Source organism: Artibeus jamaicensis, unplaced genomic scaffold (genome assembly GCF_021234435.1).
Source record: "Artibeus jamaicensis isolate MK-2021 breed Jamaican fruit bat unplaced genomic scaffold, CSHL_Jam_final contig_465, whole genome shotgun sequence".
Taxonomy (NCBI): domain Eukaryota; kingdom Metazoa; phylum Chordata; class Mammalia; order Chiroptera; family Phyllostomidae; genus Artibeus; species Artibeus jamaicensis.
Genome location: NW_026521843.1, coordinates 14862580 through 14886745, shown reverse-complemented (window position 1 = coordinate 14886745; position 24166 = coordinate 14862580). Strand labels below are relative to the sequence as shown.

At 47.8% G+C, this 24166-nt stretch overlaps 3 protein-coding genes and 1 pseudogene across 5 annotated transcripts in view; 1 reads left to right on the top strand and 3 right to left on the bottom strand.

The window, feature by feature from the left end:
* Positions 1 to 6987, top strand: part of IFT172 (intraflagellar transport 172) — a 31340-nt gene extending 24353 nt beyond the window's left edge. The window contains exons 35-48 of the mRNA XM_037146643.2: positions 7 to 136; positions 2099 to 2197; positions 2401 to 2510; positions 2653 to 2716; positions 2832 to 2918; positions 3207 to 3323; positions 4108 to 4218; positions 4406 to 4525; positions 5352 to 5447; positions 5667 to 5726; positions 5812 to 5910; positions 6212 to 6365; positions 6551 to 6642; positions 6845 to 6987. Coding sequence (XP_037002538.2) covers positions 7 to 136; positions 2099 to 2197; positions 2401 to 2510; positions 2653 to 2716; positions 2832 to 2918; positions 3207 to 3323; positions 4108 to 4218; positions 4406 to 4525; positions 5352 to 5447; positions 5667 to 5726; positions 5812 to 5910; positions 6212 to 6365; positions 6551 to 6642; positions 6845 to 6934 — 1429 coding nt within the window. The 3' untranslated portion in view covers positions 6935 to 6987. The remainder of the gene's footprint in view (positions 1 to 6; positions 137 to 2098; positions 2198 to 2400; positions 2511 to 2652; positions 2717 to 2831; positions 2919 to 3206; positions 3324 to 4107; positions 4219 to 4405; positions 4526 to 5351; positions 5448 to 5666; positions 5727 to 5811; positions 5911 to 6211; positions 6366 to 6550; positions 6643 to 6844) is intronic.
* An 83-nt stretch (positions 6988 to 7070) lies between these two features.
* KRTCAP3 (keratinocyte associated protein 3) lies at positions 7071 to 8705 on the bottom strand. The gene is made up of 7 exons (XM_037146647.2): positions 8611 to 8705; positions 8284 to 8468; positions 8132 to 8191; positions 7759 to 7965; positions 7501 to 7635; positions 7281 to 7393; positions 7071 to 7157 (listed from the first exon to the last, which is right to left on the bottom strand). Exons 1-6 carry the CDS (start codon positions 8636 to 8638, stop codon positions 7286 to 7288), a joined length of 723 nt encoding a protein of 240 aa, XP_037002542.2. The 5' UTR covers positions 8639 to 8705; the 3' UTR covers positions 7071 to 7157; positions 7281 to 7285.
* An 84-nt stretch (positions 8706 to 8789) lies between these two features.
* NRBP1 (nuclear receptor binding protein 1) lies at positions 8790 to 19685 on the bottom strand. 3 transcript variants are annotated; one of them, XM_037146645.2, is made up of 18 exons: positions 19586 to 19685; positions 16156 to 16385; positions 15847 to 15969; positions 15570 to 15671; positions 15090 to 15179; positions 14906 to 14946; positions 14446 to 14540; positions 12883 to 12966; positions 12655 to 12713; positions 12387 to 12485; positions 10744 to 10876; positions 10474 to 10579; positions 10318 to 10368; positions 10091 to 10226; positions 9873 to 9926; positions 9722 to 9785; positions 9418 to 9473; positions 8790 to 9331 (listed from the first exon to the last, which is right to left on the bottom strand). In XM_037146645.2, exons 2-18 carry the CDS (start codon positions 16363 to 16365, stop codon positions 9227 to 9229), a joined length of 1608 nt encoding a protein of 535 aa, XP_037002540.2. In that variant the 5' UTR covers positions 16366 to 16385; positions 19586 to 19685; the 3' UTR covers positions 8790 to 9226. The 3 variants fall into 3 exon arrangements, with proteins under 3 accessions (XP_037002540.2, XP_037002539.2, XP_037002541.2); XM_037146644.2 differs by lacking the exon at positions 19586 to 19685 and adding an exon at positions 19065 to 19193; XM_037146646.2 differs by lacking the exons at positions 9722 to 9785; positions 19586 to 19685 and adding an exon at positions 19065 to 19194.
* Positions 19686 to 22338: 2653 nt separating this feature from the next.
* Positions 22339 to 22672, bottom strand: LOC119050374 (elongin-C-like; annotated as a pseudogene).
* Between the last annotated feature and the right edge of the window lie 1494 nt (positions 22673 to 24166).

The following is a 24166-nucleotide window of genomic DNA, read 5'->3' as shown; positions in this document are numbered from 1 at the left end:
CTACAGGGGCATGGAGGGGCTCGTGGAGCAAGCTCGACAGTGGGAGCAGGCCGGGGAGTACAGCCGTGCAGTCGACTGTTACCTCAAAGTGCGGGACACAGGGAGCAGCAGCCTGGTGGAGAAGTGCTGGATGAAGGTGAGGCCGGCCACGCCCCGCCGGGCCCGGCCTCCCCAGGCCCCCATTCACGCCCAGCATTCCTTCGCAGACATTCATCGCTTTTCCCTTCTTGTTTTCAGTCGGGTAGTAGGTATCTGTTGAATACTTGCTAGATGTAGGTCCAAAACCTCCGAAGGCTGTAAAAGGGGGTGTCTGACAGCCCTGACAGTAAGAAATTGGGGCAATTTAGACAGACATGTGGCTCCGTTAATGTTGTATCTGAACGAGGTGATCACTCAGTGACCACTAAAGTGTGTGATTCCAAGTGAAGTTCAGAGAAGGTTGAGATCTCCACGGGTTGCAGGGGCCCGGGAGGCTCCATGAGGCAAATTCTAGGGCCTGGAGCTGGAGCCAGATGGAGCATAGGAAGGAAGCAGAGGCTTCCCCTCCGCCCAGCACCTGGAAAGAAGCCTCCAGCAGATCAAGCCAAGCCAATGTGTTTAATCAATTCTAAGACATATAAACAGTCACATTTTAGTACCTTTGAAGTTGGGATACATGTGGAGTTTAAATGGTGTGCCTTAGATTCAGGCAACTATGGTATTAGGTGCTATGAGGGGTGAGACTGATCAGCCCCCGAAATAAAATGTTGGTGCAGTGATGCCCTTGCAGAATTTCCCTTAGGCTTCTGAGGTCTTGTCACTGAATAGCCCGTAGAAGCTGGAGGGGAAGTAAAAAGGAGTGATGATTGTTCTGAGAGTTTAGTGGATTTTATTTTTTAAAGATTTCGTGTGTTTTTAGAGAGAGGGGAAGGGAGGAAGGAAAGAAACATGCCCCCAACTGGGGACCTGGCCCACAACCCAGGCATGTGCTCTGACTGGGAATCAAACTGGTGACCCTTTGGTTTTCAGGCCCATGCCCAGTCCCCCGAGCCATACTAGCCAGGGCAGAGTTTAGTGGATTTAATCAGCAAGTATAATAATTACTAAGCATCTGCTGTGTCTTATTCTGAAGCATTGCTTATTGGGGTCTGTGCATGATGATACCTTCTTCAGATTGAGCAGGATGGCTTCCCGGGTGGGGGCACTTTAAGTTCCGAAGGGTTTGGCGGGTAAAGAGAGACAGGCAAGAACAAGTGGGGGGCGGGGAACCAGGAGGACTAGCACAGCCTGTAGCTAAACAAGACCACATGGAAATTAAAATCTGGGGAGGCCGTCAGCATCACAGTGGAAATAGAGTAAGCTTATAGAGCACGAGGGTTTGTAGAGTTACCGACTGTTAGGGCTGGAAGGTGTCTCTAAGATCACCTAGACCATCACTGGTGGTCACTGTCCAACAGAAATGTAGTGCAAGTCACACACGTAAGTAAAAATTTTCTAGTAGCCACATTCAAGTACGGAAAAAGAAACAGGTGAAAATAATTGTAACATTTTACCTAACCCAATACACCGAAACTACTGTTTCAACATGTAATCACTATGAACACATGTTGAGATATGTATGGTACATTCCTTCTTCCATACTAAGTCTTCGAAACTCAAGTACATTTAGGCTTACAGCACGTCTCAGCTGGGACGCTGCGTGTGACTGGTGGCTGCTGTTCTGGACACTGCGAGTCCGGACCAACTGTCATTTTTATCATGAAGAAACTGAGGATCTGAGAAGCCCCACATGAATATTTATGAAATGTCCTGGGCTGCTACTTTAGGGTTTCTTTACCTAAACCATTTTGCTAAGATTGTATTTGTGACAAAGAACTCGAGAAACCAGTTTGTCAAAGGTGGCAGGACCAAATACAGTGACCTTAGCAAGGAGTGTCTGACAGAGGATGAGTCAAGAGGTGCTGATGGACCATGAGGCGGGCTTTTCCTAGGAGGGTGGAAGGTGAGGGAGAGTTTAAAAGAGCAAGTTGGCAACTGGAGGGAAAAAACAGACCAGGCTGAAGACCCCCAGCGGTCCTTGTCTCTCCTCCCCATCTCTCTCTCCTGTTCAACCACTCAGGCAGCCGAGCTCTCCATCAAGTTTCTGCCTCCGCAGCGCAGTCTGGAAGTAGTTCGGGCTGTAGGACCCCAGCTGACTGGAATTGGAAAGCACTGTGCAGTAAGTCGGGCGCTGGGGCTGGAGAGACAGGTTTCGCAGAGGTGGGAGGAATGGCGACATGGACGCCCGGGCAAGTGTGTGAGGTGGGCCTCTTGGCAGGCGTGGCATGCGCTTGTGGGGACACCAAGGGAAGAGTTCACAGAGGGCGAACTGAGGCGTGCAGAGGAAAGATGGCCTCCAGTCTCAGATATCCCTCCATACAGGCTGCGGAGCTCTATCTGAACCTGGACCTAGTCAAGGAAGCCATTGACGCTTTCATGGAGGCTGAGGAGTGGAACAAGGCCAAGCGTGTGGCCAAGGAGTTAGATCCCCGGTAAGCTCACTGCCCCTTCTCACTGGGAAATTCTCCTTCTTCCTTTTATAAAAACTAAGATTAGAGAGTGTTCTCATAGGAAGGGTGTGACCATGAGACCATCCAGGACCATGAAGTGTGAGATCTCTGCACATCTTCACAGGTACGAAGACTATGTGGACCAGCATTATAAAGATTTCCTCAAGGACCAGGGCAAAGTGGACTCGGTGAGACCTGAGGAGCTAGCAGGAGGCAGAGCACATGAGAAGGCTTGAGATTCTCTCCCTCTTCTCCCCCTCATGTCATCTCTCTCTTAACTCTGTTTTTTCAACGGATCCGTAGCTGGTGGGTGTGGATGTGGTAGCAGCTCTGGACCTGTACGTGGAGCAGGGCCAGTGGGACAAGTGCATTGAAACAGCTACCAAGCAGGTACCGCCCTCTTCCTCCCATTCCCAGTTCTTCTGTACATGTTCCCAGGACCCCCACCTGCCCCTACCTATCCCTTACTTCCTGAAAGCCCAAACCCTAAAGACGCCTGATCAACACCAGAGCACCTAGTCTTTCACACTCTGAAATCGGGGTTAGAGGCCAAGGGGGCCTGGCTGGCATGTGCCCTTTGCCTCCTAAACAAATCCACAGTCTCAAGTTACCACCCCGCCCTCACTGTCTGGTCTTGCTGATCCCAACCTCTGCCATGCTTTCCCACCTCCGGGACAGAACTACAAGATTCTGCACAAGTACGTGGCCTTGTATGCAACTCACCTGATCCGAGAGGGTGGCTACGCCCAGGCACTGGCCCTGTACGTGCAACACGGAGCCCCTGCTAACCCACAGGTACCAGCCTGTTCCTTGGAGTGAACCCTTCCTCAACACATTGTTTTCTTCTCCTTGAGAACCACCCTTCCCTCAGGAGCTGTCTTTGTTAGGGATTCTTTGATCAGTGTCATGCTCAGAGACCCCACCCAGTCTCTCCAAAATGTATGGCCTCGCTGGAGATTTACCCTTTGAAGAAACACCAACCTGTCAAGCTTTTACCTAATCCACAGGGAACAGCCTTTCAGATATGAATCCCGCACACACCTCCAGGGCCTCACCTCCCCCCCCCCCCCCCCGGTGAATGTACACTGCTGCCCCAGCTGAGCATCACAGCTCTCTGGAACGTTAGCCCATTCCCACCGTGACTGTGCACGCAACCCCACATTTCCCCAAAGTCACAGAGCACCAGTGAGTGAGAAATAGTTACCTTCATGTGACCGGTGTGGCTCAGTGGGTTGGGCATCATCCTGCAAATTGGGAGGTTGCTGGTTCGATTCCTAGTCAAGGTACGTGCCTGGTTTGCAGGTTCAGTCCCTTGGTCCCTAGTGGAGAAGCTTGCAGAAGGCAGCTGATAGATGTTTCTCTCCCTCCCTCCCCCTGCTAAAATCAACAGTTGAAATAGAAAAAAAAGTATTCTCTTACTCTTGTCTGTTTCCTAAAAACTAGCACTTTCTCCACCACTGTCCCACAATTCTTCCCCACGCACATTTACAACCTGTTTTCCCCTCTTGGACTTACTTCCACTGACTTTCTCTTGCGCTCTCCCCGCCTCACTCAGCTCCTCTTACCCCTCTACCTTCAGAACTTCAACATCTACAAAAGGATCTTCACCGACGTGGTGAGCTCACCCGGGACCAACAGTGCTGAGGCCTACCACACCTGGGCAGACCTCCGGGATGTCCTCTTCAACCTGGTGCGGAAGTCGGGCTGACCTGTGATGAGGCTGCTCCGCCTGTCCCTGTCTTGTCTCTTCTCTCCTGCACTTAAGTCTTTACCCTCTCATTATTGTACCTTCCTCTGTCCAAGTGGCCACCAGTTGACCACTCTATGGCCCTGGTACTCTGACCCCTGACCCAGGTTATGCTCTCTGCCTGCTCTAGTGTGAAAACCTGGTGAAGTCCAGTGAGGCCAACACTCCAGCCCATGAGGAGTTTGAGACGATGCTGCTGATCGCTCATTACTATGCCACCCGCTCTGCAGCCCAGAGTGTCAAACAGCTGGTGAGGTGGCAGGGAGGGCACTCGGGCTTGTGAATGCACCTTCAAATGCATAACATGGAGTGAATTCAAGTTCTAGGTTCTCAGGCTTGGCCCACTTCTCTCCTAGCTTCTTTTCTGTTTAAATAAACCTTGAATCCCTGCTGAGATGGCTTTCTCCCTGCCTTTGATCTCAGGGCTATCTGCCCACACAGCTCCCACCTCATTATGCTTCAACATTCAGATCCCGTGATCTCTGTATCAGCCTCTTATATACCTGCCTTTGGCTTATTCATCATAGTATTCAATATACTGCAACGATGTTCAACCCTTTTCATCCAATAATACAATATACCAGCGATTTTCAATCTTTTTTATCACAAACTAATTACTAAAATTCTGTGGCACACCAAATAACATTTTTGACAATCTGACAAAAAAAAAAGTAGGTATAATTTTTGACTCATTCACACTAGGCGACTATTGTTGTGTTGGCTGTTGTCATTTTTTTATGTGACAATCTAAGGGAAAAAGAGAGCAGCCCCTGACTCAATGGTCAGGTATTTGCATGTTTTAAAAATTCTTGTAGCACATTGGCTGAAAACCAATGTTGTGTCATTATTTCATGCACTCGGTTGATAGAATTCTGGATGTGGAAGGAAATTTAGAAGTAATCTGTGCCCAGTTCTGTGTAGATGAAAATAACTAAGACCCAGAACAGCTTGAGATCCAGCGCAGTTTAATGATGGTTGGTTTTCCGGCTCTGTGGCTGCCTGAGTCATAAGATCACTGGTCTGCTTGCTTGGCCACTGAAGGGCCAGGGTCATAACACTTTGACTTTAATCTGTAGGAAACTGTGGCTGCCAAGCTTTCTGTTTCACTTTTACGTCACACCCAGCTACTACCTGCAGACAAGGCCTTCTATGAAGCAGGTGTTGCAGCCAAGGTAAGCTGGGACAAGGAAGGGTGTGGTTGAGGAGATAAGGAAATCAGAGGTTGGAAGGCAGATTTATCCCATCTGCTCAGGAAGAACAAAGCTGAGTGTGGGGCTGACATTATGGAGGATACTGGTTTCCTATATCTTCCTGGATTCTCCCCCCTGCATCCTGTAAAAGCAGCCTCCAAACCCAGCTGCTCACCCCTATTTGCAACTTTTCTGTTGCAGGCAGTTGGCTGGGAGAACATGGCATTCATCTTCCTCAACCGCTTTTTGGATCTGACGGATGTGAGTAGGGAGATGGTGCCTGCAGGGGGAGAGGGGGTTGCCTGTCACAGCTGTGCCTATCTCATGACAGCTTACTCTGCCACAGGCGATCGAGGAAGGGACTCTGGATGCTCTTGACCACTCTGACTTTCAGGACACAGACATTCCCTTCGAAGTGCCTCTGCCAGCCAAGCAGCATGTACCAGTAAGGACAGATGACTAGAGAAGGGGGGGCTCACCAGTGTGCATGCACTGAGAAGGGAGGACACATTAGGATGGTCCTCCCAACGCTTTGTACCGGCTGTCAGTCAACCATGGCCTCAGTCCTCACTGGTCTTTTAGTGAAAGTAGAATCAGAGTGAAAAAGCCAAGGCTGTGACTGTGACACCTAATTCAAGGAGGACCATTGATGGGAGAAAGTATGAGGCTTAGCAAACCTCCTCACTTGCCACCCATTTGCCCTGCCTTGCCCTGTGTGAAGCTGCTGTTCCCTGTGTCCTCCCCAGGAGGCTCAGAGAGAAGAGGTTCGAGACTGGGTGCTCACAGTCTCCATGGACCAGCGGCTAGAGCAGGTTCTACCTCGGGATGAACGCGGTGCCTACGAGGCTTCCCTGGTGGCGGCGAGCACTGGCGTTCGGGCACTGCCCTGCCTCATTACAGGTACAGAACCCCAGAGCACCTTGTGTTCCGTAGTAGGTAGAAAGGAGGGGGAAATAGCTAGATTGGCTTTCCTGTGATTCAATAAAGGATGCAGAAGAACATCCTACTCCCTACCCCTAAATTAATCTTTGTTTTCCCCCTCAGTCCCTCTCAAACCCCAGTTCATCTTTTTTCGTCCCCCACAGGATACCCCATTCTGAGGAATAAAATTGAATTTAAGCGGCCAGGAAAGGCGGCTAACAAGGACAACTGGAATAAGTTCCTTATGGCTATCAAGGTGAGAGCGGGAGACTTGCAGGGTGGGGCAGGGAGAGCCGCACTGAAGAAAACAGACCACTAGACAGGTGGGTGGGACTGTCAAGAAGGCAGGTGCAGGCCCTGAACCAGGTGCCCACACTGATGGAGATGATTTTTTTAGAGCAGGCATGTTTTTCTCAGCCCTGATGAGTTCCTCTGACATTCTTTCTGTTTGCTCACAGACCTCCCACAGCCCGGTGTGCCAGGATGTGCTGAAATTCATTAGTCAGTGGTGTGGAGGGCTCCCGAGCACCAGCTTTTCATTTCAGTAACTGGCAGGACTCCGGGAGGAATATTAAGTTCTTTCTTTCATTAAACTCTTATGACTAACACAGATCGCTGTATTCTTTGATCAAGGTCACCCTCAATACCAGCCCAGTGCCCTTTCCCCCCCAAATCAGAATCAAGTAGAAGAAAAGTCCTTTTATTACAGTGTTCATGCCACCTAGAGGTCAGTGGAAAGCCCTGTGGACTGAGCCTTTGGATCAGCAGCACCTGCTTGACAGAAGGGAGAGCCTGGGTCAGAGTGCAAGCAGAATAATAAGGGACTAGACTCAATTCTGAGAGCAGTTCCCTGCCCATACCCTCTCCCAGGCCACAGTCCTCATGGCCAGTTACCTGTCCTAAGCCCAACTTTTCTGTGATGCCTGGATTTCTTGATTTTGACCCAGTAGCTGCTCACTATCCTGCCTATTACATTTAGGATGTTCAAGCTCTCTCAGTTCCTCCAGCTGCAGAAGAGAGTGGAGTTAGTACTCTGGTGCTGAATTACAAGTCTAGCGTCTTTTCAACACAGCCAGTCTGTGTTGCATGAACCCTTCCTGTTCACTTTCCTTACCTGCCCCTGTAGCCTTTCCTTCCTGAATGGTCCCACCCCACGGAGGGTGAGGGCTGCCACACAGCAGTAACCAGAGAGAGCAGCCTCCACTGCAGACATGAGCAAAGAAGGAATCCAGAGAGCCAAGGCTGTATCCTAAAAGGTGAAGAGGAAGGTTGGAGGGACTAAGAGGGAGCAGGGCAGGAGTGGCAAATCAGGGTCCTTGAAGGGGCAGAAGGCGGCTTTGGGAGCTGCAAAAAAGCCGAGGAGCACACTTACATAGATTCTTGTGGGATCAAAGGGGCAGTCGGCGTGTCCAGGCCCCTGGTCCAGTGGTACCAAAGGATCCAGCAGTCCTGGATGGCAGTCGGCAATGAGCCGGCGGCCACCATTGGCCACAGTAAGTGACACAGCGAGGAGGAGACCCACGGAGCAGGCAGTGGACAAGAGCAGGTTCACCAGACCTACTGCCAGCAGGGCCCAGTGCTGCCAGGGTCAGAAGATCAGGTGAGCAGCCTGGGGTGGCTGACTGTCCCACTGAATCGCCCACTGGGTCTCCATTTGGGGCTCCTCCTCCCCACTTGAAGTTGAGTCAGCCCCCATTTCCCTGACTCGGGGTCCCCTCATTTAAACTGAAGAAATCCCCCCTCACCAGTTGTGGGCGAAAAAGATTCCTGGATGCCATGAGGGCCACAAGTCCCAAGGAAACACTCTGGAAGACACAAAGCCTGAGTGAGGCCCAGGCTGCTCTGGGCAGGGCACGCCACTCACCCGCCCGTAATTCGTCCCGTCCGCCGCACTCACCAGCAACCCTGAGCCCACAGAGATGACATTGGCTGTGGTGTACTCGGAGGTGACGCCACCTCGGGGGTTGGCGACATGCCGCAGGACGGTGCCATGCAGCACGGCCCCCAGCAGCAGGTTCACGTGGCCCACCAGGATGAGGGCGAGGCCCACGCGCATAAGCCGCCAAGGGCCCCGGGCTGCGTCTGTGGAGCGCGGGGGAGGGGCAAGCCTGAGCCTGGAGGGGAACCAGGAAAGCCCGCGCTACGGCCCCGAGCTACCCGGGGCCCGGGGCGCTTGGGTAGGTTTCAGGTGAGTACGGGAGAATGAGGCCAAAGGGGCGGTTACCGAATGTACAGGCGCGACAGCACCGCATTGTGTCCCTCCACCGGCAGCCGGACAGCTCTACCTGGTCGGGGCCTGGCCCCACCCGCCCTGGCAGGGCGGCCCCGCCCACCGCCACCTGAAGGCCCGGCCTGGGCCCGCTCCCCCTAGCGGCGAGGCGCGTGCGCACACACAGGACGCTCTTAGCAAAAAGTAGATTTTTTATTACAGCAGCAACTGAGGCGAATGAAATGGCCCCCTGGGCCACCACTGCAGCACCACCCTTCTCTCCCGCCCCTCCACCCAGCGGGATTGTGGATCTCAGCTCCCCGGCGCCCGCGGGCATCCTTGCCACACAGGCTGGCAGGAGCCAGCAGATCAGCCACTAGCTCCCAACCGGAAGGCGGCTGCTGAGAAGGCCCAGGCCCTCGTCTGTGCAAAACAAGTAAACAAAGTGCAGAGGGGAGGGAGAGAAGGGGCAGGGGGAGGGTGATGCTCAGAACCAGGGAGCCCCAAAGCCCTCCTAAATAACAGAGGAGTGAGGGGCTTCACAGGGTAATACTGACTGGGGGAGGGGCGGAGGGCTGCAGCGCGACTAGCGCACCCACAGCTCGGACTAGGGGCCTGGCCCGAGGAAGCTCTAAGAGGAGACGGTGACAGCGGCTGAGTTGAGGGTGCTGTTCCTGGCAAAGTTGAACTTGTTCAGGGTCTCCTCCAGCAGGCAGGTCAGCCGGCTCTGGTCAGCCTGGGGGACAATGCGCAGTGAGAGGGGCGGAGGGAGGCAGAGCCTGCCCCCCCCCCCCCCGCCCTGCCCCAGGGCAGAAACCGCACCTCGCTAATGAAGCCCAGCTGCACCAGCTCTGCCGCCAACTCTGGGATGTTCTCATCTGACAGAGAAAGAGGACAGCGTGAGCACATGGTGGCAGTGAGGGGTGGAACAGCCCCAGTCGGGTTACCCTGGCTGGGAAAGAAGGATACAAGCAAAACGGTCAGGTCCGCCCTTAAATTTGGGGGGGCTAACACAGTCACTTGATGTCAGTATGTCACTGTCTTGGCACCTTGCCCACCCCTGAGTATGTCCCTCACAGATAAGGCTCATAGACTCTCCATCCTCTGAGGGAAAGGAGAGACTCACTTGGCATCAGGTCACAGCTCAGGTGCCGGTTCAGTTTGTCTTCCAGCTTCAGCAGAAGCGTCAGCTGGAGAATAGGATAGTCAGAAAATGAGGTCCCCCTGCCCCACCCTCTGGCCACCCAACCCTATGTAACCCTGGCCCCCAGCCTTACGTGGTGTTTAACTCCCTCCTCCACTGACTCAATGTTGCACTGCATCAGCACCACCTAGAAAGTGGGGACAGACGGTTACCAGAGCAGGGACCGGAGAGTGACATGGTTGCCAGGGAGCGGAAACACAGTCCTTTCTCTAAAGGACAAAGCCTTATTTGAGATGTCCTCTTCTCCCTTCCACTGTGACCATACCAACGTCCACACCCACACAGCCCCACCTTTCGGGTCTCCACCTCAGCTGGCTCAGGTGTTGGAGTCTTGACAGAGGGGGGCACCACAGGTGATGTCACCTCCTCCTGCTGGGGCTGCTGGGGCCGAGGCAGCCCAAAGGCTGTCAGGGGGTAGATCCCATTCCTAAAGGGAGATTACATGAGTCACATGGGCTCCTGAATGCCCGAGGATGCCCTCCCCTGCTTCCTCAAAAAAGCCTTCTCACTCTTCTCACCTGACATCTTCCAGGAACTTGTCCAGTTCCAGAGCTGGTGACTGAGAGTACCTGGACAGAGAAAAAGAGAAGATGGAAGGAAGGAAACAGGCAAAACAGCAGTTTCAACCTCGCCCAGAGAAAGGACAGTTGACAGACCCTCAGTCAGTCACTCACAAAGTCTGAACTGGTTCTCTTCCTGGTCCTGCAGGGATTTCAGCCAGTACAGCACTGGTGTCCATGTTTTTGGTGATCTCTTCCAGGGCATTCTCTGGGATCATGTCTGGAGGACATGACAGAATGGGAAGTTATGCAGGAATAGTCATATTAAAAGGCACAGAGGTCCTGGAGGTTAAGACTCCCTTTGGAAGTAAAAGAGGAAAGGCAGCAAAGGTTAACAAGGCTCCAGACAGGAAGAAAATTTGTAGGAGGACCAAGGAGACTCACGCTGGTGCCCCACAATGCAGTGGGCAGCGAGGAGTTTGAGCGAGGGTACTTCAAACAGTGCTGGGTGGAACAGAAGTTCTCTGGCTGTTGGTCTGCGAGCAGGCTCGGACTGCAGGCACTTTTGAATGAACTCCTGGAAGAGGAATCAAGGAAGTGGAGCAGGCATCTGGCAAGTACCCCCCATGTATGCATCTTTGTATCTCCCAATGCTTCTAAATCACCCCTTCCCACCTCCCTAGGTCCCATAATAATTAACATGCTTTCCTCCTCTTGATCTTGAAGGTCCACAAGGTGATATACCTCATCTTTCTCTTGAACCCCCATCCTAACACTGAGCTGAGAAGTTATTCCACACTAGCCTCAAGACTTCCCACTAGTCTTCCTTAATTTCTCTCCCTTTCACAATTAAGAACTATCCTTGTTTGGATGCTCCTGTCCTGACTCTACTTACTGTAGTCTACCTACCAACTCCTAATCCTTATATCCTTTAAATCTTAGCTCATTGTTTAAGCTCACTTTCCCTAACTGTAGCCGACCCTTGAACAACAGGCATTTGAACTGCACAGTTCCACCATTACATTTTTAAAAAAATAAATACCTATATTGTTTTCAATTCATGGTTGGGGGGGCAGGGGCGACAGTGTGTATTGATCTGCACCACTTTATACAGGGCACTTGGGCATCCCGAGTTAGGAATTTGCAGGGGGTCCTGGAACCAATCCCTCGTAGATACTGAGAGACAACTCAAGTTTTAAGGGAACCGTAAGTTATACACAGATTTTCAACTGCACAGGTCAATATCCCTACCCCCTGCATCGTTCAAGGGTCAACTCTGTGTGTGTGTGTGTGTGTGTGTGTGTGTGTGTGTGTGTGTATGCCCAAATGACTGATTTGATTAATTCAAACTGACTGACTTGTTTATTTAAAAATATCAAGATGGGCCCTGGCTGGTGTGGCTCAGTGGACTAAGTGCTAGCCTGTGAAACAAAGGGTCACCGGTTCCATTCCCTATCCAGGCACATTGCAGGGCCAGGTCCCCAGTAGAGAAAGTGTGGGGCAACCACACATTGATGTTTCTCTCCCTCTTTCTCCTTTCTAAAAATAAATAAAATCTTAAAAAAAAAAAAAAAAAAAGAATGCCCCTATCATTAAAAAACTCAAGATGGATGCCTCTGAGTGTTTATGAATTACCTGAGTTAACCATGACATTAGTTAACCTCCATGTATATATACCTAAATTAATGCATAATCTTTAGCCCCAATAATCACCCATCTTAACCCCCACACCTGTGTGTGTAAATACAACACACATAGTAGGCACCACATAGTAGGGAAATGTCCACTACTTTTTTTTTAATCCTCACCAGAGGATATATGTATTGACTTTAGAGAAAGAAGAAGGGAGAGAGAGAAACATAGACAGGAGAGAGACACACTGATCAGCTGCCTCCTGCACACACCCCGAGGCACTCCAACTAAATTAAACCACCCAGCAAGGGCAAGTGATTACTGCTTTTGCTGGTCCTTTCTGCTTTCTGTTCTCCTCCTCTTAAAAGAGAGCATATTCCCAGTAGGCAGAAAGAAAGAAGAACTTAAGACATTTCAAAGTCTGTTAAGGAGGGAGTGAGCCTGCTGATTCTTACCCTCTGTAACGGGTCTTCTAGAAGCTGGATGGCACTGCTGATAGCTTCCTGTGGCACATACGAGGACTCTCCATTGCCCTGAATCTCCAGCACTGCCATCTGCAGTGAGGGGGAATAAAAAGGAAAGCAGAGAACTAAGCACCTCAGTGCTCCCACAATCATTCCCTCAAACCCAGGACCTCGCTTATGCTCCCTCCACTTCCCCTTTCCATCTTCCAATTCCACTGCTTTCCATCACCACCATCCCTCCCCCTTGTGGTGTCCTCACCTCTAGTGCACACATGCCAAAGGAATAGATGTCCACTGCTGTTGTCACATTAGTGACTTCTAAAGAAAACAGAGTAGGCTTTGGTGAATCAGAGAATGGGAGCGGGGCATGGCAGAAATGCCTTTAAAAAACTTTGGTATGCAAGTAGAGAGGGCCTAGCAGTTCCAGTTATGTTATTCTGTGGAAACATGGGGCGAGGGACAGGGCAGAAAAACTGCGATGCCTCACCTCCATACTCTGGTGCGAAGAAGTGTAGATTCTTCTGCTCCTCCCGACAAGTCTTCACATGATTGTTGATAGTGTCAGGAGCCACTGGGAGTAGGGGAGACACCCACAATCTGACCACCATCGACAGAGCAGTAGCATTCCAGAGAGACCCCCAAAAGCCAAATTTTCTGCTGAAGTCTCTAACCCTCAACAGGCACAAATCCTTTCCCATCAACTACAAACTAAACATGAGCACCACCTAAGGCCCTGTTCCCAGCTCTACCACTATTCACAGAAGGTCCCTAACTCAACAGCAGCAAAGGCTCCACACTAAACAGGGACAAGGGGGGCTCTGGGCTGGTTAAGGAGCAAGACAAGCTAAGGAAACTTTCACTTGTGACCTATTCATCTTCCCCCAAGCCTAGGTACATCTAATCTCTGGTCACAGAAAACTGTTAGATCTAGTTCTTTTCATCCACCCTGCAAATAACAAAATAACAGACAGCCTTTCCTCATCGAGGGCAATTTGAGACCTCAGAAACTTAGATAAAATATAAAGCTATCACCAAGTAGACAGCCTCCTTCTTGCCCACCTCTGCTGACTGAAACTCAGAAATAGCTTAAAACTGAACCAATCCCCTTAAATCAATTTCGCTTTTAATCCCCCCAAAATTTTAGACCCTTGCTCTATCCCCTTATCCCCCTCAACACTGCCTACCACAAGGCTGAATGAGGAACCAGGGCCAGGCCCAATGTGGACTCACTCGACTCATAAACAATGACTACAGGTCACAGAGAGTTTGGGAGCACAGTATGAGTTACGGAACCAGCCCGATGATGAGAGTGAGTAAGAATCCAGGATGTAAGTGGCCAGCCAGGCAGAATCCACAGGAAACAAGCAGGTTATGGAAGGGCAAGCAGGCCGGTAGGGCAGAAGCCACACAGACATAATTAGGCAGGGGAGGTAGGGGAACAGGGCTTGCTCCCACGACTGCATGCACTGGGCAGCCGCAAAGGGGAGCAGAGGGAGCACAAACAGAGCCCAACGTGGGGCAGAGGGAGCTCTCACCATTAGCAAAAATCCTATGAAAGACTGTTGGGAACAGAGCAGCCCGTAAGCGGGAGGGAGGAAAACAGAGAAAAGTTGTGAGCGATGGAGCAGCCAAGCCCCAGACAAATGGCCACACAAACACCACAGACACAGCACACAGAGATGTTAGACACTGCACACAGATACACGGCAAATGGAAGCACTCACAGCAGGCACAGCCTAGAACCTCCTTTGGTAGGGTCCAGCCCCAGAGGCTCAAGTTAGTCCTTTCACCCATCTCTTGCCCTTTCCCAACCTCCTATCAAGATCTCTTGTATTTATCTGTTTCCCTCTAAAAAAGTGTACAATTAGACCCTATGCCCTTTCCACTAATGGACTGGTTCTCCCTATAAATTACCCCTAGAAAACTCCTTTCTCTCGTCATCAGCCCATACTTCAGAATTTTGCTTTGTTCTCCCCAATTCCTTTCATCTTACCCCGGTGGTTCCCAAAATCCCGAGGTTCCCCTGCCCAGAACCTCTCCCTCCCCTCACCAGAGCCAATCTTGATGAGTCCGTTGTGCTGGATGAAGATGGTGTCACAGGTCAGGTTCCCATGGATGATGGGGGGGTCACAGGAGTGCAGGTAGCTGTGGGGGCACTGGGCTGTTAAAGGGGCCACTGGGAAATTAAGGGCAGGGGGAACCCAAGGGTTAATAGGAGCAAGGGCCTGGTGGTCGCCTGCTGGTCACAAAAATAATCCCCACACTCCGAATCTCCATTATGCCCGATGAGTTAAATAGCTGGATAAGCACTAGGAGAAAGAGTTGGGAGACAGTATCATACTCAGGGCATTAGGATGGACCCTTTAAGAGACCCATGGGGGCCTAGTCTTACAGGATATGACTCAAAGAAAGTGGGGTGGGACAGCACAGAACAGCAGAACAGTGCTCTCAAATCTGTTTGGAGGAACTAAATCAGGAGATATGGGAAAGACTAATCAGATCCCTCTTACCTTAGGGCAGAGAGGATTTGTGTGCACCAGCGCTTCCAAGCCTGGAAGAGAGTGATCACAGGTCAATATTAATCCCCTCTCTAACCCTCTTCACAGCTCCCTCCAGCCCTTCCTGATCAATTTTATAACTAACATAACTTTTTAAACCCCCAAACCAGCTTAAAACTTTGCTTTTCCTCCATACCTTCTCATTCATAGTCTTGTGGTTCTTTTTGGTCTTCTTCAAAAATTGCTTAAGACTGCCAGATGACATGTACTCTGTGATAAAGATGACCTGAAGAGGCAAAGCACACCAGTAAGGCCCTATAGCAAAAATGATCCCCTACCTGGTGATATCTACACCACACGTATATTAAATTTCAAAGCTTTGGGGGTTTGTTTTTGTTTTTTAAGTTTCTCTCCTTTTGTTGCTAGTACCACTTCCTTATATTGAATAGGACAATGAAAACTACTGGGCTATGGGAAGGAGGAACAAAAGTTCATTCATTCCCGCCCTGTCTATAACCAGATGAAAGGCCTAGGTGGTAGTCAAGGCCCTACTCTCCTCACCATAGCAGATGATTCCAGTTCTGTTTCAAGATTATCTTGTTTTAATATCTGGGTGTAAAAGGGACAATAAATGTAGCTAATCTCTTTGCAGCAAGCTCAGGAAAACAGTTCTTACCCTGGCCTTGTTCTCTTTAATGTCAGCCCAATACTTGTGAAACTTAACAATGTTGAGATGTTCCAACTGAATCAGATTATCAAACACAGCTCGGACCTTTTCCTAGAAGCAGGGAAGAAGGTGGGTTACAGGGTTAGAAATCACTGTGATCCTGAAAAACCATCCCCTAGCCCTCTCCAGAAATGATCTAACCGCAACACACTCTCCTCGGTCGGCCTCCCAACACCAAGTCCTTTTTCTGACACCCCACAGGCTGCACCTCTTCCCCACCACCTACCTCCTGCAGCTTGTAGTTCTTGCGTTCAGAGAATTGTACCTCATTCCACACAACCTCTACACCCTCCTCTGTATCCATGGCCAGGTATGCACTGTCAATACCTGGTACATTCCGCTGATTCACCTGAGAAGAGATTCAAATGAAAGGTTAATTAAAGTTACCTCACGCACCCGCAATTTTACTACTCTATGTGATCATCTTCTAGCCTCTTGACTTGTTGAAGTTTGGTCGACCCCTTTTAGAATCTGCCTCTCTACTTCAAACCCCTTAGAATTCACTCTCCCAAAAGTGACACTACCATCACCTCACCTCTTCTCGCCTCTTCTGCCAGCGCCCACAGGGTGACTCTTCCAAGATCTCAGACTCATCTTCACTTTCTTCTTCTTCCTCGGGGGAAGCAGCTGAGGTTGTGGAAGTGACGGGAGGTGACACTGACGTCAGGCCAGGAGCTGAGGATGAAGACTCTACTTTTGGGTCTGAGCCACTGCTGAGTAGTGTCTGGGACTCTCCCTCCGACATGCTGGAACACACACTCAGGCCTTGGTTGGGGCAAGGATGGAGAAAGAAGGCAGAAAGGGTTAGGATAGTTCCGTAACAATTTAATCCTAAAAGCCTCATCTGGGATTAAAGAGTAAATAAAACATACCTCCTTTGCTTCCTTAAAATCCCAGAGCAGAAACAGTCTGAACACTGACATATTAACTGCTCTCCTAGTCTGGTGAAGGGAGCTACTGTGGTTGAAGATGATCCAACCAAGAGTGGCAAATGCAAGATTTACGGCAGTATAAGCCACCCCTACTGCAGTCCAAATGGACAGCAAAAACCAGGAGTCCCATTCCTTCTCAGCAAATATTCACCCAATAGCCTTCCCTCTGAATCTTTATGTACACCTTTGCAACGGAATCAAGAACTGAGATACATGGGCACTGTTCAGAGCACATGACTCCAAACCCCAAAATGTTCCACTAACCCAGCCCAAAGACTGGACCTGTAGCTCTCTCAGCCCAGTGTATCCCCCGAAAACCCTTAGCTGATTTTACTCCACTAGAACTAACCTTGGCATTCACTATCCATCCTCCTACACACGAGGGTAGGAGGGAACTTTCTGTGAGGCCACCCTTGGGCCAGGTGACTGGGAGTGGTTAGTGACTTCATCCCTAATGACCTCACCTTCCCTGTGATGTGAGTGTGGCAAATGGGTATTAGTTAAAAACATTTTTTTCTCATTCACTCATTTAACAAATGTTTATCAACCACTTATTGTAAGCCAAGCACTGGGCTAGATGCTTGAGATACAATAGTGAATAAAATTAAAAAGATGCTCATACTCATGGAGCCACAAATTTAAGGCAGCTGTAAGACTCAGCTTCCGGCTCTCGTTTCATTCACAAGGCTCAAAGGCACCATCCCCTGGGGCACTGGTTCTGACATATGTACTCTTAGAAGTACAAGTAATTCAAGATACATCATTCAGCCTTCTATGGCTCAAAGGCACCACCCCATAGGGAACTGGATCTAGCAGAGGGTACTCCTTTCAAGTACAAATGGCCATAAGAACAAGTACTAAAGTACTATATAGTATAACCTTTCTTTTTTCACAGGCATTGCTACTTGAAGAAAAAGGATTCTTGCCCTGGCTGGTGTAGTTCAGTGGATTGAGCACAGGCCTGCGAACCAAAGAACTGCGGTTTGATTCCCAGTCAGGGCACATGCCTGGATTGCAGGCCAGTTCCCATCAGGGGACGCATGAGAAGCAACCATACATTGATATTTCTCTCCCTCTCTCCTTCCCTTCTAAAAGATAAATAAATAAAATCTTTAAAGAAAAAGGATTCTCAAAAGCTAAAAGTCATTAACTTGTCCAGATAGTCATAGGACAACCGTAGAATATTATATTCCACCTCTCTAAAAGCAAAGGCTGTGAAGGAACTGGAACCTGCATGTGCGGGACTCAAGGGAGTGCTCTCCAGAATGAAATGATGTCCTGGAAAACAGTTGTTGCTCTGCGTCGGTTCAGAACACAGAAGCCTGTGAGCACTAACTTTTTGAAAAATCTTTACTTCTTTTTAGAAGATGCCTCCTTCTGCCCATCTCTGCCCCCAACCTATGCCATGTTTATCTCAAGTCAGGAGATTTTTTTTCAAAAAATTCACTTTTAGAGAGAGGGGAAGAGGAGAGAAACATCAATATGTGGATGCCTCTCATGCACCCAATACTGGGGACCTGGCCCACAACCCAGGCATGTGCCCTGACTGGGAATTGAACTGGTGACCCTTTGGTTCACAGTGCACGCTCAATCCACTGAGCTGCACCAGCCAAGTAAAGTCAGGAGATTTTTAACAGATGACATTATATAAAGTACTGGAGAGTGATAAAGCACTACACAGAAAAACTAGCAAGACAGTCTTTCCCTATGTTATTTTCTAGGTTCCAGACTCATAAATTTTATTCAACCAGCTAGGAAAGCTACAATCTTCATGTGTTAGTAATCCACCAGAAAATGAGTTGGAGATAATTTTCCTTCTTCTTCCCCTGAAAAGTAGCTAAGAAAAGTTCTTAGTAATAAAGTAATAATAAAGTTCTTAGTAATAAAGTTCTTATGGGCTACTTTCTAGAGCAGCTATATTTATAGAATGTACCCTGAATACAAACAGCAAAGTAAAATTTCCAGCTAGATTACAGCAAGAAACTCTAGTGGATTCTAATACTGGAAGCCTGTAGCCAATGGACTCGAGAGAAATTTCTGGACCCAGGACACAATGTACAGTAGGGCACCACCAGAAAAGCCAAACTTTCGTCCATCATAGGGATACCCTTGGAATGTGCTTGTCATCTCCCTTCCCAATCTTTCCCGAATAGGCAAAAATAAAGGCAATGCTCAAGATACCCAGCACTCCCCCTACTGATGAAGAAATTTTGCAACACTGGGAGTTTTGTCCAGTGTCGTTCAGAGGTTTAAATAAACCACATATGTAAAAGGCCATTGATGTCCCTAAAGGGAATCTTCACACCGCCTCTAGCCACCCCGTGGTGCACAGTGTGCTGACTTCTGAGAAATGTTGGTGCATCGTCCTGCAAAGTTGAACTCCGAGATTTGCATTTCTTCGACTGCGGCCCCTCTACGTTGCCACTCCTCGGCAACAGTTCTCAGGCCGCAGACCGCAGGCCTCTCGGCCGCGCTCACCGAGACCCGACTAAAGAGGGCCTCCAAGACCTACAGGACTGCGCGACCAGATACATCACAGGCTCAGGGGAGGAATTTCACACTCCAACAGGTCGCCCGCCAGGTGTCCGCAAGTGAATGCCGGCCCCGCAGGCCGGCCGGCAAGCCGAGACAAGCCCGGACAGCCACCTCATCACAGGAGGGCCCCGCGGCGCAGCCAGAGGCGCAGGCCACGCCCCCGCGCCGTCGGCGCGCCGACCCCGCGCTTCCGCAGGCCTCCGGGCCCGCCTCTCGCCAGCTCGAGGTGGACACGAACGCCAGGACCTCGCGCCCCGCACCGGCAGAATTCCGGGCCACCGCGGCCGCCACTCTGGGGAGGTGGCGGATGGCCCGGCAGTGATTGTGGGGCCCAGACCCAGCTCCTCATTTCCCGAGGGCTGGGCCTGGGCCGCCGAGCAAGCAGGGCCGCCTCCAAGCACCCGTCTACCGGGGTCCCACCGCCCCAGGCCGCAGAGGCCGATATTTCCATCCTCTTGCTGGACCCCTCTCACCCCCCTCAGCCGCCTCGGCGCTCACCTCCCCACTCGGCTTCCCGCAGCCTACGCTTCAGCCCAGGTTCCGGGACCGCAGATCAGAGAGACTCCCTCACAGCTGTGCTCCGCAGCGCAACCGAACTGTGAGCCCCGCCCTCTCCGTGTCCAGGCCAACAAATGGGCGGTGCCGCACTGCTGTTGGGTTTCCATTGGACAAGGGGGCCAGAGGGGGCGGTGCCCCGGGTAGACTGTCGCTCGCTGGGATCGTCTTCCACCGGGTCTCCTCCCCTTGAGCTTGTCCCTTGGAGACCTCTCCTAGGATTTGATAATTTTCAGACTCAAATTGGGCTCATCTCTCCGTCCACTCCAGGTGCCCCCAGTGATTCCGCCCGGCGAAAGGAAGGCCCTCTCCATCTTCTTGAAGGCGCCATGACAGTTTTTGTCCGACTGAAAGACAAAAGGAGCCAAAGACGTAGCTTCAATCCAAGAGGAGCGGCCATCCACTTTCATTATTTAGGGGCGACACTGCGCAGAGCACCAATTATTCAGAAAGCTAAAAAAAAAACAAAACAAAACAAATTACTGAACTCCTTAACACTGAAAATTAATAGTTGATACTTAGTAATTGCAAAACACTGGTATTTGCCAAAACTTTGCAAAAGATTTTCACGGACATCTCATTTGATACTCATAAGAAATTGAACTTATCCTACAATGAGAGCTGACAACGGCAAAAAAAAAAAAAACGGAATCAAAGGCATTATTAGACTATTTACCGAAAGTTGATAAGAACCAAATCTAGAATCCAAAACAATAACTCATAAGATGTTTGGAAAGAATTTTGATTCCAAGGAAGAGAAAAGATTTTGGGTGAGCCCGTCGATCTGCGAAAACTAAACACGGAGCCTAAAGGATAGACGTTTACTCTGCCATTAGAGAAGTATTATGGGGGGAGAAGGGTAAACCCATCATCAGAACTTGAGTATGTCATAATCACCAGATTTCACTCCTTAAATGGAATCTCTCATGATAGGAAAAAGATAGGTATCTGTCAAAAGCCTCTAGTTTTCTCATCTTTTCACCTCGAAACATTTATTTTAAAACCACTCTCTCATCCTTCCTTGATGCTTTTACTTTTGAAACAGAAGGCTCAAACGCTCTTAGATATCTGGTCAAATCCTTGTTTTGGATTTTTAAAAAATGCATTTTACCCACCAAAATTAGCATATAATTTCAGGGAATTGAAATTAAAAATCTTTGTTCTACCCCTGGCCAGGTAACTCAATTGATTAGTGTATTCTAGATTGCCAATTAGATAGCTGGTCAGGGTGCATACAAGAACCAACCAATAAATGCATAAACAAGTGGAACAATAACAAATCGATATTTCTCTATCACTTCCTCTCCATAAAAAATCAATAATTTAAAAAAATCTGTGCTCTAATATCAAAGAAAGTATGTTCCTTCTCTCCAGATTAACCTTTCCTTCTCGTGAGTTCCAAAGCAATTGGAACACCTGGTCTGTGGGTAAACACCCATTAAATATCAGTTGATATTTAATAGTTTTCCATTATCCTTATAGTTTCCCATTCTCTTCTTTCTGAGCCATAGCATTATCAACCTTTCCTTCTCAACTATCCCATTTCAAATACACGGAGGACCCATTGGCATCCTCAGACTCTCATTTTATTTTAAACCTTTCATTCATGTTTAAAATGTTCAAACAGTGCTCTCTCTCCCCTCCTGGTAGTGCCCAGGTCATTTCCTGTTCCCCTTTACTTTCTCTCTTCTAAACTCCAAGGGCCCCTTCTTTTGCTTCTGTAACTTGTTCCCTGAGATTATTTCTTCTATAGCTCATTTCTTCTACCTCTGTGACTTTCTAAATAAACCTTCTCTTACAATCCTAGTTCACCAAAATAATTAAGACTTAGATGTGTATTTCTCCAAATTTTTAATGTATATATTAATATATGTGTACAATTCAAAATAAAAGCAAGCTTATACATATAACACAATCTATTTCAATTTACCCATTTAATTTGTTTCCATGGCAGCACTTATAGCACTACTTTAATTTTTTTTAATTACTATGAAGTATTCCATTGTCCAAATATGCCAATGTTTAATTAACAACTGCCAATGGATATTGAAGTTGTTTCCAACACATTATTATACATAAAGCTGCAACTGGATGTGAGGGCGATCTGGCTGGGACATCTGTCACCCCATTGATCGCCAGGGTTGATAAAGCTGCAATGAACATCCTGCTGTACAATTAGACATCTTTGTCTAATTGTGAAAATTATTTTTATGCATTCTTAAAAATGGAATTGCTTGCTAAATTAATAGGTAAGAACATTTTAATTTGAATATATATTGCAAAGTTGCTCCTCAAAATGTTATCAAATAAATAATACCACAAGAACATGGTTACAGTTCTGCTTCCCAACATCCTTACCAACATTGGGAATTATCAATCTTTTCAAATTTAATGATATAGTTTAAAAAAATCTGCTGTTTTAATTTGCACATATTATTTTTTGTCTTAGTTTATTGATTTTTTCTTTTTGTTACTTTAATTAATTTGCATATATTTAATTAGGAATGAAGTTAAACATCTTTTTAAGACTTCTTTTAGAGCAGTTCTAATGTTACAACAAAATGGAGAGGAAGGCACAGAGATTTCTCATATTCCCCCTGCCACCACATATGCATAGTCTTTCCTTTTATCAACATAATTCACAAGAATTTTATATATACTGTAAAAGCTAACAGTTTATTAATGATTTATTTTATTTAACAATCTAGGAAGTTCGCAGCCATCAGCAATTCCACTGCAATTTTAGGTGCAGTTGCAAATTCAGGGATCTCCGTGGGACTGTTGGTGTAGCAAACCTTGTAAGTAAAATACACGCTTACTTTTGATAGCACATGTGAGGAGATCTCTCTAAAATTGACTTCATTGGTTTCGTTCTCAGCAAACTGACCTTGGCCACTCAACACGGCTTTTATTGTTCTGATGTTAATGCGCATTCTCCCTTTGCTATAAATTCGTGACCATCTGAAGATCTCAATTTGACATACATGGCATCAGAGCCTTCACAATCATCATAAGTTTTCTCTTCTCCATCCATTATGTTCTTATGAATTCTACTTCACTTTCAAAGGAAGTTTAGCAGTTTCTCCTCAGCCCTGCAGCCACCATCCCCACTCCAGAGCCTCTCCTCCACCCCCAGAAGCCTTCCCAAGAATGATATATTCTTACCAAGAGTAAACCTACATTGACTCATCATAATCACCCAAAGTCATGGTTTAACTATAGGTTCACTCTTGGTGTTGTACAATCTCTGGGTTTAAACAGACATAATGGCATATATTCATCATTATAATACCATAGAGTATCACAGAGTGTTTCTATTGCCCTAAAAATCTTCTGTGCTCTGCCTACCCATCCTGGCAACCACTAATCTTGTTATTGTTTCTATTGTTTCACTTTTTCCAGATTGTCTTTTCGTGGCTTCATAGATCATTTCTTTTTAGTGACTAATAATACTCCATTGTCTGGATGAACCACAGTTTATCCATTCACCTATTGAACAACACCTTGGTTAATTTCAAGTTTTGTTAATTGTAAATAAAGATTCTTGTAAACATCCATTTTCAGGTTTTTGTGTGGACATAAGTTTTCAGCTCCTCTGGGTATATATCAAAGAGTACAATTTCTGGATTGTATATTTAGAGCATGTTTATTTTTGTAAAAACCCACTGAACTGTCCTCCAAACTTCCTGAGCCATTTTGTACTCCCACCAGCAATGTACAAGAGTTCTTGTTGCTTCATGTCCTTGCCAGCTTTGTTGTCAGTGTTCTAGACTTTGCTCGTTCTTATAGATTCATAGTGGTATCTTATTGTTTTAATTTCCATTTCCTTGGTGACATACAATGTGGAACATCTTTTCATACGCTTATTCATAGTCTAAATATTTTCTTTGGTGAGCTGTCAAAGTTTTGGGTCCTTTTTTATTTTTTGACCCTTTAAAAAATTGAGTTTGTTTTCTTGTTGAGTTTTATGGGTTCTTTGTATATTCTGTATAGTAGTCTTTTATCTAAAATGTGTCTTTTGAAAACATTATACCCCATATGTTGGCATGTCTTCTAATTCTATTGCTATTGCATTTATCAGAACAAAGTTTTTAACTTTACTCAAGTCCAGATTATCTTTTTTTCACGGGTTGTGTCTTTGGTGTCGTATCTAAAACAGCATCACCATACCCATGTGGGTTTTCTCCTATGTTAACTAGTAGTTTTACAGTCTCGCACTTCACATTTAGGTCTAGGACCCACTTTGAGTTAATTTTTGTGAAGGGTGTAAGGTTTGTGTGTAGATTCATTTTTTACATGTGGATGTCCAGTTGTTCCAGCATCATTGTTCTTGAATGTTTATTGCCCAGTTGCATTTCCTCTTCAGTTTCTTGCCTTTGAAGTTCTTTGTGTATTGTTCACTGGGTTGATCATGTTTTTCTTATTAGCTTGTGAGAGCTCTTTGTGTTTAGGAAAATCTCATTGTCTCCCCAATCTCCTACAATGTGAATCCCATCCTATCTCTATCCCTACTAAAGCCTTGCT